We start from the raw sequence: 12,485 nt of genomic DNA, 5'->3' as shown, positions 1-12,485 counted from the left end.
CAATAAAACGAACTGTATAATGATAAGATATCTACATAGTAAACAGTATCAATTCATTCAGCTCAAATTAAACCAATTCAATCCTAAAATTTGACTCACTTTGCTCATTAATTATGTGTACATATGCACTTTTTAAAGAATACATGGGTAATCATCAGAGAAGGAAATGGATATGTTTTCAAAAATGAATTAAAAGAATATATATTCCAAAAGATTCGATATTCTGAATTTACTTTTATAATTTGAATATTATTAGTCGGATTGTGAGTAATGAACTTTGGCATATTCAATTAAACCAAATTCCCCAATCAGAAAACCAAGAACAGAACATTGACAAGAACCAATTGGAAACCATAATAATCCCAAAATAAAGCCATTGACAGGATTGAAATATAGAGTAATTCAGGAGCAACAAGATCACAGACCTACAAATAAAACATGGAACCAGTTTCGATTACACTGATAGAAGAAATAACTGATCAAAACCTTTAAGATCAACATTCGATGGAGCAAACACGCTCAGTCGCCCTTCCGCCGGAAGGAGCACCCCTCGGTGAGTCTTGCGCGGCCGCCAGTAGGTTGACAGAGCACTGTCTGGCAATTTCCGCAGACCACTACGGTCTGCGAGTGACTAAAAACAGTAGTTCTGCAAGGGAGAGAAAAAGATCAAATACGGTCCATGATATAATAACAGATCGAACCAAGAAACGTGGAGCCCTGATCTTACATGTTGAAGCAGCCTTGACACTTCACGTCCTACAATTTCAAAGAAAACCAAGTTAAGAGAGGTATAAAGTTGAGATTTTTACGGGTTAGAGACGTGCAATCACCATGAAGAAGGAATTGGGAGACTGGACAAGACGCTTCAGCTTGTGCCTCTTCTTTTCGAGCTCGGCCGGAGGGTTGAGAAGATCGATATCGTTGGGAAGAACCTAATCCAGCGAAAACAAAGCGAACCAAAAGATCAATCACGATGAGTCGAGGAAAACGAAAAAAGAACAAATAAAAGAGATGGAATTTTACCATTTTCGAAGAAAAAAGAGAGGAATTCTTGAAAGTAGTAGAGGCGGCGGCGGCGAGCGAGAAGCTTTCGAAGGTAGACGAGGAGGAAGAGCAACCCTAGAGAGTTTGTCGCAATAACGAAAGCGAATATATATATATATAATGAGAGTAGAGCTTCAGCCGTTGATCGAAATGTTTAATAATAAGCTGATCTGATCTCGTCCGTTAAAAGCACACTATCCATATGCAGATGAATTAGCCATTGATCATCTTTTCATGAAAAATTAATCTGATCTGGTCCGTTGAAAATATTTAACGATAGCCTGATTTGATATTGTCCATTAAACAAAGCCTGAATTGATGTGGTCCATTAAACAAAAAATTGTTGAGAGTGGGATTTGAACCCACGCCCTTTCGGACCAGAACCTTAATCTGGCGCCTTAGACCAACTCGGCCATCTCAACATTGACATATTTGTTTTCATATTAATTTTATTTAAATTTATTAAATCTTCTCATTATAAGTTGCTACATATCTTTTTTTAGTATAAATAATATTAATTAAAGAGGTAGTTGACATTTTCATATAAGATTTTCTACTTTTTTTTTAAAAAAAAAAAAGGTAGACTTAGTAAAATATTTTTCTTGTGGCTTTATTTTCTAGGAGCGTGAGTGTAGATGAAAAAAACTTACTTGGTAAGAACTTAGAAAATATTCGCTATAAATTTACTTTAATTCATGTTGTACTGTTTAAAACAATTTTTTTTTATATTTCTAACTAATAAGATTATTAAATTAAAAAAAAATCTTCTGTTTTTTTACCCTCAAAAAACAACTATATTTGTTTTCTTTCCTTTAAATAAATAAAAATAAAATAAAATATATATTTTATATTTTATTCGAATGAAAATTTTTAATCAACTTTCTTTTCTTAATATTTTATAAAAATGCACCTATAAGATAATTTTCAATAAAAAAGGTAAAATAATGAGAAAAAAAGGCGTGTGCTCCAATGAATTTCTCATGTAGATTTTGAGATTAAAAATTATTCACAAGAATTGCTATGCATAATCCAAATTGACAAACAAACAATTCTAGTAATCACTTATATATCAATACCAATTCCTATACCATTTACATATTATTCTTCACAACATGATATATATACCTCTATAAAGCACCAAAGCAATAGTGGAGTCCAAAGAAGGCTACATGGAAGTTGGTGATTTGTTGTTGATAAAGCTAATGCTTCCTTTATGTGCTTTCCTCTCCTTGTTCCTCACTGTCACTTGTTTCTTCCTCAAGTCCCAAATAAAACTTGGGAGAAAGAATTACTGTAAAAAAAAAAACTACCTTTCAGTTGGAGTACAAATTTTGATGTCCATGTGAAGAATTGCCAAGTAAACTTTTGTAGAAATTCATATTCTTAATGTATACCACAGGTGATATACTGTTTGGACAATAACACAGCAGCAACATTCACAAAACTCAGATGCACTGCCAAAGCTTTTGACAAGTGAAGATGTTGCGATCAAGAACAACAAGAAGCTTTGTGGAAACAAAAGACTATACATTGGTACGTAACGGCACCAGTTTCAACAAAAAAAAAGTGGGACTAAGCTTGAAAGCTAGATAAGTATATCTTATAGCTACGCTACTGTCAGAAATTCTGTTCAGACTGCATCAGGGATGCTCCACCGAGGAGGGAGCGCATCAGGTTCAAGGTGCCATGAGCCTTGTGGGATCGCGTTGTTTTTAATATCGACTACACTGTACGCAGGGATTCTGTGAGAAAAGCTGAGCATTTCTACTCTGTTCAGTTGCTTTGTCAATTGGAAACCATCATCCAACTGCTTGGTGAAAAAGGTCATGTATCCATCCACCTCCACTAAGCTTCGTATGCTAATTCCACTCTCAGAGAAATCTGAAAGTATCTCCACCACTCGACATTTGTAATGGAGAAAATCTGAGCTTCTCCAACTCTTGTTCCAGTTTCTATACAAAGCCCAGATCTCACCTTCCTTGGGAAAAATTCTATAGAAGGACTTCTTTTTGCTTATATCAAAATTGACACGATGAGAAAACCTGGAAATGTCCAAATGAGCCTCCCTGCCAACTCGAAAAATACCACATGCACATGGTAAATTTTCTTCCACCCATCGAATTTCTTCATCAAGCATTGGATTTGGTTCTAAGAATGCCACACACACTGTGCATGGTGAAACGATATATGTTACCTTGGCATATGACCGAGGCATAGCATCCCTTTCATCATATACAGCCCAAACTTGGTCTACTTTGAAATCATTAGCAGACAACTTGGACTTGCAGTGTGGGACACTGGCATTTGACCCACCGGAATCTGTAGTCCTAGCAGGACTAGAGAACTGAGAAATACTGTATTTTTCCTTGATGCAGATTGTTTCATCAATGCAAACCTTCTTTCGTTGCTGATTAGCATCGTCTTCGGAAGATTCACGCATGCTCATTTTACTTTTGGAAGAACCACCAAAATCTAAATTACTTTCAGTAGTCATATTCCTTGTCTCTGACTGTGGTTGAGAAGATTCATTTTCATCTGGCAATTTCAAATATAAACCATCACCGAAATTGGAACTCTCTTGGAATTTGACAGAGCCTGACACATGCATCAAATTTTTCTTTTGCTGGTAATCAGTGGCATCTTCTGAAGCATCATTAGTTAATGTAGAAGAACCATTTTTGCTCCAAGTATTTTCTGAAACCTTGCTTTCAATGACCACTGGATGGCCAGCATCCATAAAGTAACTGGCCTTAAACTGAGAGTTTGATCTGCATGGAGCAGCACGAGAACCACTTCGTTTGGAATCAAACACTGCTCGTTTAACAGGATTTGAAAGCACAGAATATGCCTCCTTCACATAATTTAGTGCCAACTCAGTACCTGGCAAATCATTCTTAACACGATTCAGTTGTGATACAAGTATTGAATAGCGGGCATGTATCTCAGAAGGCTCGGGAGAAGGGCCAAGCTGTAAAATCAGGTACCAATCAATGCCATAATGTGGGAGATAGCTCTCTGTCTCAGCATGGAAAAGAATATCACAGACTGCAAGCAATTCTGAGGCATGGTCAAACAATAAGGATGATTTCAAGGCTTCAAGAATAAGGGCCCTGGCACCACTATAATCTTTCTGATGGATTTTGTTGAAGATTGCACTTTTAGCATGACTAATCTCTGCATTATCACCAACCATTCTGCTTTCTAGAGAAAGAACAAAATTGCAACTGCTTATCCAACATGAAAAAACATATGCATGAATGTTTTTGGAAACACTTAAAACCTGCATGCACGATATTTATTTTTTTAAAAAAAAAAAAGTTGATTTTTATCAGGTATAAAATCTCAGTCTGTCACATATGGAAGCCATAAAACAGTGTAGTCAAATGAACTGCTCACGCCTTTTCCTTGTCAAGCAAAAAATAAAACAATATTTATATTAGTGTGTGCACTTATGTGCCAAGACACTCTTTATGTATTTTATGGATAATTATTTCATAAAGACAAGTATTTATCGTTAATCATTTACTTTTTTGTACGTATATGATTAATGATAAAGTTCCATGGATCAATGAGTATATTAATCTTAAAACAGTCTTGATCGAATAGATATCTAGGGGAGACATGGATATTTAGATCAACGTTGAGTATAACTAGGTCGAGATAGACCAAGGAATGGATATCCAAGTTGTACTTGGAGTGCCTTGAGTTTAGAGGTACACTAGACACGACCCACCAGATATTAAGCATCATTGATCATTCCTCTTATGAACGAGTGCAAATGATCTTTTGACTTGAGACCTTCATTTATTCTATGCGTGGAGTTATGTACTTTGACGTCGTTAAAAGTAGTCTTTAATCAAATTATGATTAAAATGGTTGTTGGGTGTATAGCAAAGTGTAAAGAAAATAGTGTTGAGTCAATAGAGGATTCATCGCTCTCTTGGATTAGGAGTTAACATCCTGGCTGCTTAATAGAGATATTAGTGACTCAAAATCCATGACCATAAGAGGAATGATTTATCATTCAAGTGGAGTCTATTATATCATAGAAATCAAGTAAAACAATTAATTTGGTAACGATGCATAATGTACCAAATTAATTGGGATGTAGGCTACACAGTAATCGGTTCATGGTGGTTTATAGTTTAAGACTAATATTAATTTTATCACGTTGGGTGACTAAAAACTGTTGATAGACGGTTACCTTAGTCTGTGTATAGATTTACACTGTCTTCATATATAAAATCTAAAGGGTCACATGCATAGTACGGAGACATAAACATTATCTATAATTGATTATTTTAGTGGATACTAAAATTAATCAATAAGAATTAATTAGATTATTAATTAATTCTGAAATATTGAAAGCTAATATCGGTCAAGATCAAATATAATTTTATTTGATTCAAAGAAGAGGGAGTAGAGAATTCGGATAGACACAATCCTTGTGATCCTTGGAAAATTTGAAGAGTCATAACTCTTCATCTTCCCTGAAGAATTAATGAAGGTCATAATTCTACTTAAATGAAGAATTAATGGAAGTCATAACTCTTCATCTTCCTAATTAATGGATGGCATAATTCTACTTAAATGAAGAATTAATGGAGACCTTAACTTTTTATCCTCCTTGGAGGATATAAATAGCCACCCTTAGAAAGGGTGGAATGATGAGCTATTATTCACTTCTCTCTTTCTTCCATCAAAAATCGATAGTGCTTCCAAAAGGTTTTGTAAATCCAAGAGGCTAGCACCTAACGGATCATATCAAGTTCATGATCTAGTGAGCGTGGATACCGCTAGAGGAGTCACACGTGGGACTCTTATTTGTTTGTGATATCATTCACTCTATCGAGAACTGCAAGGTATGTTTTATTTCATGTTATTTTATTTAAAACTATATGTACCATGACGAGATCCATGATTTAAGAGAAAATTAGATTTTAATATGTGTATTCTGCTGGGCTCCGATCCCAACAATTTAGCATTCACCACAACATTAGATTTTTTTGGTAAAGAAGATTCAGAGCGTTATAAGATTAGTTGTGGAGGATCCAAATATTGTTCAAGTTTCAATAGTGTGCCCTGCTTCTGTACCAAACAGCGGCTCTATGGTGTAGAACGGGCAATACTGACCAATTCAATCAAGATAACTAAAAGCTTGTTTATCTGCCTAAAACTTATTTACTATTGCTCTATAAATATCCAGGTCAATAATGAATAAAACAAAATAAACTGCAATACTAGGCCTAAAGCTTGTGATCGGATAATGCAAGCATAACAAAAAAGGAAAAAAAAAGCAAAATAATTCGTACAACCTGGCATACCACCTTTCAGAAAGAAGGATGTTTGACCTTGTGATTTGAGATCAATTGTTATAGTCCATATGAGCAATATGCATACAACAATTCACATTAATGTATGTTCAATTGCTGATGAAATAACTAAAAATTAGGCCAAAATCTTGGTTATCAATCCAAATATTATGTTAACACCCAAATAAAATCTTTTAACTGATATTTGATAACTTAGCATATAAGATAGGTGGAAATGTTTGTACTAGGATTTTAAGGGTAAGAAGAAATGTTCATATTCAACATACGCAAACAAGCATGAAATTTTCTTGACTATAATTTACACCATCGGGAAAAATAGTACAAATACCTATTCAACACACTAATTAAGAATATGCCACAAGTCCCACTTAGAAACTTGTTACACTGTAATGTTTACCTCACTCCTAGCACTTGTCACATTGTCAAGATCTGTTCTGGCATTGCAAAGGCAGGAGCAAGAGGTTAGCATGGGTTACAAGGGATATCAGCACAGCTATGCATGACCGAATACAAAAAGTTAATCAACCAAACTAAATTGATCACAATTTAGCTATTAATCTTTGAAATGTTAAAATATGAAATTTATTACAGATTGACCACTACACTTGCTTGCTAGATGCAGCTCTTTTCATAGTTGACTCTTGGTATCCCTTTTCCAATCAGTAGTGTTATGAACGAAAATGATTCTATCCCTTGTGAAGTATAACTTAAGAGCAAGATAATTGTGTATATTTTTCCTGGATGGCTAAGGATCAAACCGAGCTCAACCACTGGGTAAAGGTATATTTTTTCCTACACATTTCTCACTTGTGAGCTTGCTCTAAAGGCCCCTTTCCATAGAGATTCTAACTACGCATCAATTCAGAACTTGCAAGGAAACAGATAAGGAATAGGTCAAGACATATCAAAACGCATCGAATTTCAAACAAAATTCGTCATTTGGAAAAAGAATCTGAAATTTAGAAAGTCAATGTTCTAACCAGGTGACACCGCAGCGACTTTTCCCAAAAAGTAAAGCGCCAGCAGCAGAAAACGGAGAAGAGTTGCGACCTCCGGTCGACAGAAAGCTCGAAGAAGAGGAAGCCGCGGCTGGAGGCGGAGGGAGACGGGTGGGGAAGAGGGATTAGGGGACGGAAAGTGTTCCCTGTAATTCAGTCATTCGGTACACGTGACTATAAAAGAACCATAAATGAACTAATTTTATTTAATCTAATTTATTAAAAAATTAACGCAAAGTGTTTCCTGTATACTATTAATATTATTGTTATGCTTATAATTTAAGTAATACGTTATATAGTAAATTTGTAATCATAAAATTCTATAATATTTTATATAATTAAATAAAAATCATTTTTAAAGGGAAAAAACACCTTTAACCGACTCTATTTTCTAACAGTCAGCATTTGACTTCTCTATATTTTAAAAATAACATTTAACTCATTTCATAAAGTCAAATGTGAAAATAATTTATAAAAAATATTTATGTTATTCCTTTGTCTGTATTTCTATTTTTTTATTGATATCTAAATTAATTGTAGATAATTTAATACTCATATTTTTAATATGTGCATAACTACTGATTTACTAATTAAAATCAATAAATTATATGTAATCATCACCAATATATAAAAATTAATATTTAATTATACGAATAAAATAAAATTAAGTAGGTTAAAATGACGGTAAATTAGAGAAAAATCTCCAATCACAATGTTAACTTTGCATGCAATCCCCATATCCAAAAAATTTTGTTTCTACTCCTTGCATGCAAAGTGATCCGGATGTACAGACAGGAGACCCCCTTTGAGGGGAGTCAACGCCACGTGGAGGTCAAAAGTCAAACGGTCGATCGGAGAAGAGTAGGGTCAACCGGCCGAACGGGTCCAAGAGGAATCAAAGACAACCCGACGGGGAGTCGGGTTTCCGACGCTCAGGGTGAACAGGGTCGCCGGGCCGAGCGGCCGGCCCGCTCGGTCGAGGCGTAAAACAGCAATACTGTGAAGGAACAGTCTCAGTCGAGCACCCGGTCGGACCAATACCTACGCCCGGTCGGATCGATGCCTGCCGAGCGGAGGGACGCTCGGCCAGGGGAAAAAGGATACAAGGACAAGGGGCCATTGGGAGACATCTTCTGACAACAGGCATGTTCGACGACCAAGCCATACGCAGAATCTTACGGCGGAAGGTTCTGCTGTCCCATCATAGAGGTGTTCAGACTGTAGCAGTATGGTGTCAGACATGCTCCTTTGGCAAGCCCATACTAAGGTATGGTACAGGACACGTGTACGCCTCGGTAGGTGTGCACAAGCCTTCCCACAGCTCTATATAAGAGCCCTCAGACTTCGCCAGAGGTACGCAATCACGCATTCTCGCATCTTTGGAGCCACTTCATTATCCTCTTGCCTGACTTGAGCGTCGGAGGGTCGTCGCCGGGAACCCCTTCCCGGCCCGACTTCTTTGCAGGTTCGCCGGAGATCCATACGGCCGGTTAGAGATCCACATCATCAGTTGGAAGAGCGCAACATGCCCAGCGCCCATCGATTCAGCGTTCGGACATGATCAAATTGGCGCCGTCTGTGGGAACGCACCTACATCCGAGCGGAAGAGATGGACGAAGCTGGACGACCGCACACCATGATGCTCTCCCAGGAGGAGCTCGACGCTATAATTGAGGCAAGAGCAGCTAAGCTCGTGGAGCAACAGAAACAAAAGGCGCAAGCCGAGCGCTTAGAGCAACAGGGGCCGTCAGCATCAGCAGGCCGAGCGACAGAATATCTCAACATGGGGCCGAGATAAAGATCCGGTCGGCATTCAAGGGGAAGCACCACTTGCCCCGATCCCTTTTCACTGAGCTGGGTAAGAGGTGCACCGATGTAATTCATTTTATGTATGTCTTGGTCGCCTGTGTCCTTTTAATGCAGGAAGTAAAGGGATAAAACGCATTTGACATTATTCGTCGAACGGGCGACTACACGAAGACCCCGTGCCGCTCGGCAGGGCGTATATCATCCATGTTGAAATTAGCCTTGAAGGCCGTCGAGCTCCGACGTTAAAAATCGAGAGTCGCGCCGGCGACTATAAACCTTCCGGCCGGAAGACCGTCGAGTTCCGACGTTAAAAATCGAGAGTCGCGCCGGCGACTATAAACCCTCCGGTCGGAAGACCGTCGAGCTCCGACGTTAAATATCGAGAGTCGCGCCGGCGACTATAAACCATCCGGCCGGAAGACCGTCGAGCTCCGACGTTAAAAATCGAGAGTCGAACCGGCGACTATAAACCCTCCGGCCGGAAGACCGTCGAGCTCCGACGTTAAAAATCAAGAGTCGAGCCGGCGACTATAAACCCTCTGACCAGAAAACTGTCAAGCTGCTACGTTAAAAATCGAGAGTCGCGCCGGCGACTATAAACCCTCCGGCCGGAAGACCGTCGAGCTCCGACGTTAAAAATCAAGAGTCGCGCCGGCGACTATAAACCCTCCGGCCGGAAGATCATCAAGCTCCGACGTTAAAAATCGAGAGTCGCGTCGGCGACTATAAACCCTCCGGCCGGAACACTATCGAGCTCCGACGTTAAATATCGAGAGTCGCGTCGGTGACTATAAATCATCCGGCCGGAAGACCGTCGAGCTCCGACGTTAAAAATCGAGAGTCGAACCGGCGACTATAAACCCTCCGGGCGGAAGACTGTTGAGCTCCAACGTTAAAAATCGAGAGTCGAACCGGCGACTATAAACCCTCCGGCCGGAAAACCATCGAGCTCCGACGTTAAAAATCGAAAGTCGAACCGGCGACTATAAACCCTTCGAGCGGAAGACCGTCGAGCTCCAACGTTAAAAATCGAGAGTCTAACCGGCGACTATAAACCCTCCGAGCGGAAGACCGTGGAGCTCCGACGTTAAATATCGAGAGTCGCGCCGGCGACTATAAACCATCCGGTCGGAAGACCGTCGATCTCCGACGTTAAATATCGAGAGTCGCGCCGGCGACTATAAACCCTCCGACTAGAAGACCGTCGAGCTCCGACGTTAAATATCGAGAGTCACGCCGGCGACTATAAACCCTCCGTCCGGAAGACCGTCGAGCTCCGACGTTAAATATCGAGAGTCGCGCCGGCGACTATAAACCCTCCGGCCGGAAGACCGTCGAGCTCCGACGTTAAATATCGAGAGTCGCGCCTGCGACTATAAACCCTCCGGCCGGAATAAATGACGTTTGAAGATAAGCGGCGAGGAAAAGTAGTGACAAGTTGAATGTCACCTACGCCCGCTCGGAAGGCCTAGTTGGCCAAGTTGTGTGTCATAGGCTCCGACCAACCACCCACAAGCATGCAAAGTAAAGTAAAAAAGAAGGCGCACAACGTAGATAAATTTTTCATTGAAAACAGGGAAATTAAGGTCGAGCGACCGAATTACAAAAAAGGACAGTTTTTGGTCGAGCGACCGAATTACATAAAAACTTCCACTCAAGGAAGTCATAAACGTCATTTGGGATGGTGTCGAGGAGCGTCGCTTGGTCTTGGGTCGGGATGAGGACGGAGTCGGGAAGATGACCCTTAGACTTCAAATAAGTTGTGGTGGCCGTCATAGCAAGCTCAAAAGCAGTATACATCCGCTCGCATACTTTTTCGGAGAATTCGGCCGAACGGATGTAATTTTGCCTCAAGGCGGCGACCCGGCCTGGCTCAACCTCCTGGTATTCTTTGAGGGCCGCTCGGGAGGCGTCGGCGACGGCCTGGTGTTCTTGCAAGGCAGCCTCAAGCTTCGTCACCACGTTCGATCGGGCCGCCTTCTCACCGGCCAGCTGATCCATCAGCTCCTTAACCCTTTGCTCTAGCCCCCGAGCCTCGACATTCTTCTTCTCTAGGTCGGCGATGACCGTCTTCTTCCGCTCGGTGGCCAGACTTATTTTGCGATCTAGTGATTTGTTCTAGTGCTCAAGTTCGGCCAGAGTGTGAGCCTGGTCGGCCGTCTTCTTCTGCTCGGCTGCCAACAAGTCTTGGGCCTTCTTGAGCTCTTTCTGCAGCTCGACATATGATGGACCCTGGGAAGGCGCGCCGCCCGAACTCCTTAGCCGCTTTAGCTCCTCGTCCACCATGGCCAGACGGTTGCAGACGGCGATCTCCTCCACCCATCTCTGACATAAGCAAGATTGTTAATAGCCGACCGGAAAGAATCCGTAAAGGACTTAAGAAAATATACTTACCCCAGTGGCCTGTTGCATATGACTGTTGGCCAGATTGCTGAGCGGAATCATCGCGACGCGCGCCCGAGCGTCGGCCCACATCTCGGCTAGGGGCCCCTTCATTGTGATCATGTGCTCGGGCGCGGTGGGCCGATCGGATTCAGGCATCAACTCTTCAGTGGGGAGATGCAAGGAGACCCGGATGGTACGGTGCCGACCGGGAGTCGTCTGGGCGGAAGCCAGGGAAGGATCGGAGGCCGGCGCAGAAAATTGGGACAAAATGGCCGAACGTTCGACTCGGTGGGGAGCGGGCGGAAGGGCGCTGACTAGAATGGCCTCGAGAGGGTGCGCCGACGCATCCAGCTGGGATGGGGTCCGATCGGACGAGATCGCCTCGACCGCTGGAGCTTTGCCGTGAGAATCGGCGGTGGTTCGTTCGGTCGGTTGGACCGCGGATGTGGCCGAGCGGAGTGGTGTCTCCGTTCGGCGTCTCTTTTGTCGAAGAGAGCGCTCTTCCTCCTGAGCGGGGCCTTCCTCTTGGACTGTTGGTCCTCCGCTGGGGGTGGCTCCTCTTGCCACATCCTGGGGAGAGGCTTGAGCGGCCGACTCCTAGTGAGTTCCGCTCTCCCCTTCATGTGAGCCGACCGGCTCAATACCAAGTGCCTCCATCTCTTTGGCAGCCGCGGCCTCGAGCGCCGCCGCTTTCCTTTTCAAAATGCCGCCCATCACGGACTCCATGACAATGTCCACTACAAAGAAAAAAGGAGAAAATCAGTTAGCAATCAAAGCGAAAGCACAAGTAAAATTCTTACCGAAGCCGCTCGGGAGGGGGGTCCTGATCGGACTCAAGACGAATATGTACATCACCCCTTCAGGCAAGAACTTATTGATGTCAAACTTCAGACCGGCTAGCATGTTGGCAGTGTGA

At 41.7% G+C, this 12,485-nt stretch overlaps 2 protein-coding genes and 1 non-coding gene across 3 annotated transcripts; all 3 read right to left on the bottom strand.

The window, feature by feature from the left end:
- Window positions 1–357: 357 nt before the first annotated feature.
- On the bottom strand, window positions 358–1,158 carry LOC121973127 (40S ribosomal protein S27-2-like). The gene is made up of 4 exons (XM_042524714.1): window positions 1,024–1,158; window positions 831–932; window positions 728–756; window positions 358–646 (listed from the first exon to the last, which is right to left on the bottom strand). The coding sequence occupies exons 1-4, from the start codon at window positions 1,024–1,026 to the stop codon at window positions 520–522; spliced, it is 261 nt and encodes an 86-aa protein (XP_042380648.1). The 5' UTR covers window positions 1,027–1,158; the 3' UTR covers window positions 358–519.
- A 227-nt stretch (window positions 1,159–1,385) lies between these two features.
- TRNAL-AAG lies at window positions 1,386–1,466 on the bottom strand. Its single transcript has one exon. It is a non-coding gene; the product is annotated as a tRNA-Leu (tRNA).
- A 936-nt stretch (window positions 1,467–2,402) lies between these two features.
- On the bottom strand, window positions 2,403–7,532 carry LOC121969535. The gene is made up of 2 exons (XM_042519678.1): window positions 7,358–7,532; window positions 2,403–4,245 (listed from the first exon to the last, which is right to left on the bottom strand). Exon 2 carries the CDS (start codon window positions 4,235–4,237, stop codon window positions 2,675–2,677), a length of 1,563 nt encoding a protein of 520 aa, XP_042375612.1. The 5' UTR covers window positions 4,238–4,245; window positions 7,358–7,532; the 3' UTR covers window positions 2,403–2,674.
- Window positions 7,533–12,485: the final 4,953 nt, after the last annotated feature.

Source organism: Zingiber officinale, chromosome 4A (genome assembly GCF_018446385.1).
Source record: "Zingiber officinale cultivar Zhangliang chromosome 4A, Zo_v1.1, whole genome shotgun sequence".
In the NCBI taxonomy this organism is placed as follows: domain Eukaryota; kingdom Viridiplantae; phylum Streptophyta; class Magnoliopsida; order Zingiberales; family Zingiberaceae; genus Zingiber; species Zingiber officinale.
Note: the sequence above shows the minus strand (reverse complement) of the source record. Positions and strands in the feature narration are given on the sequence as shown.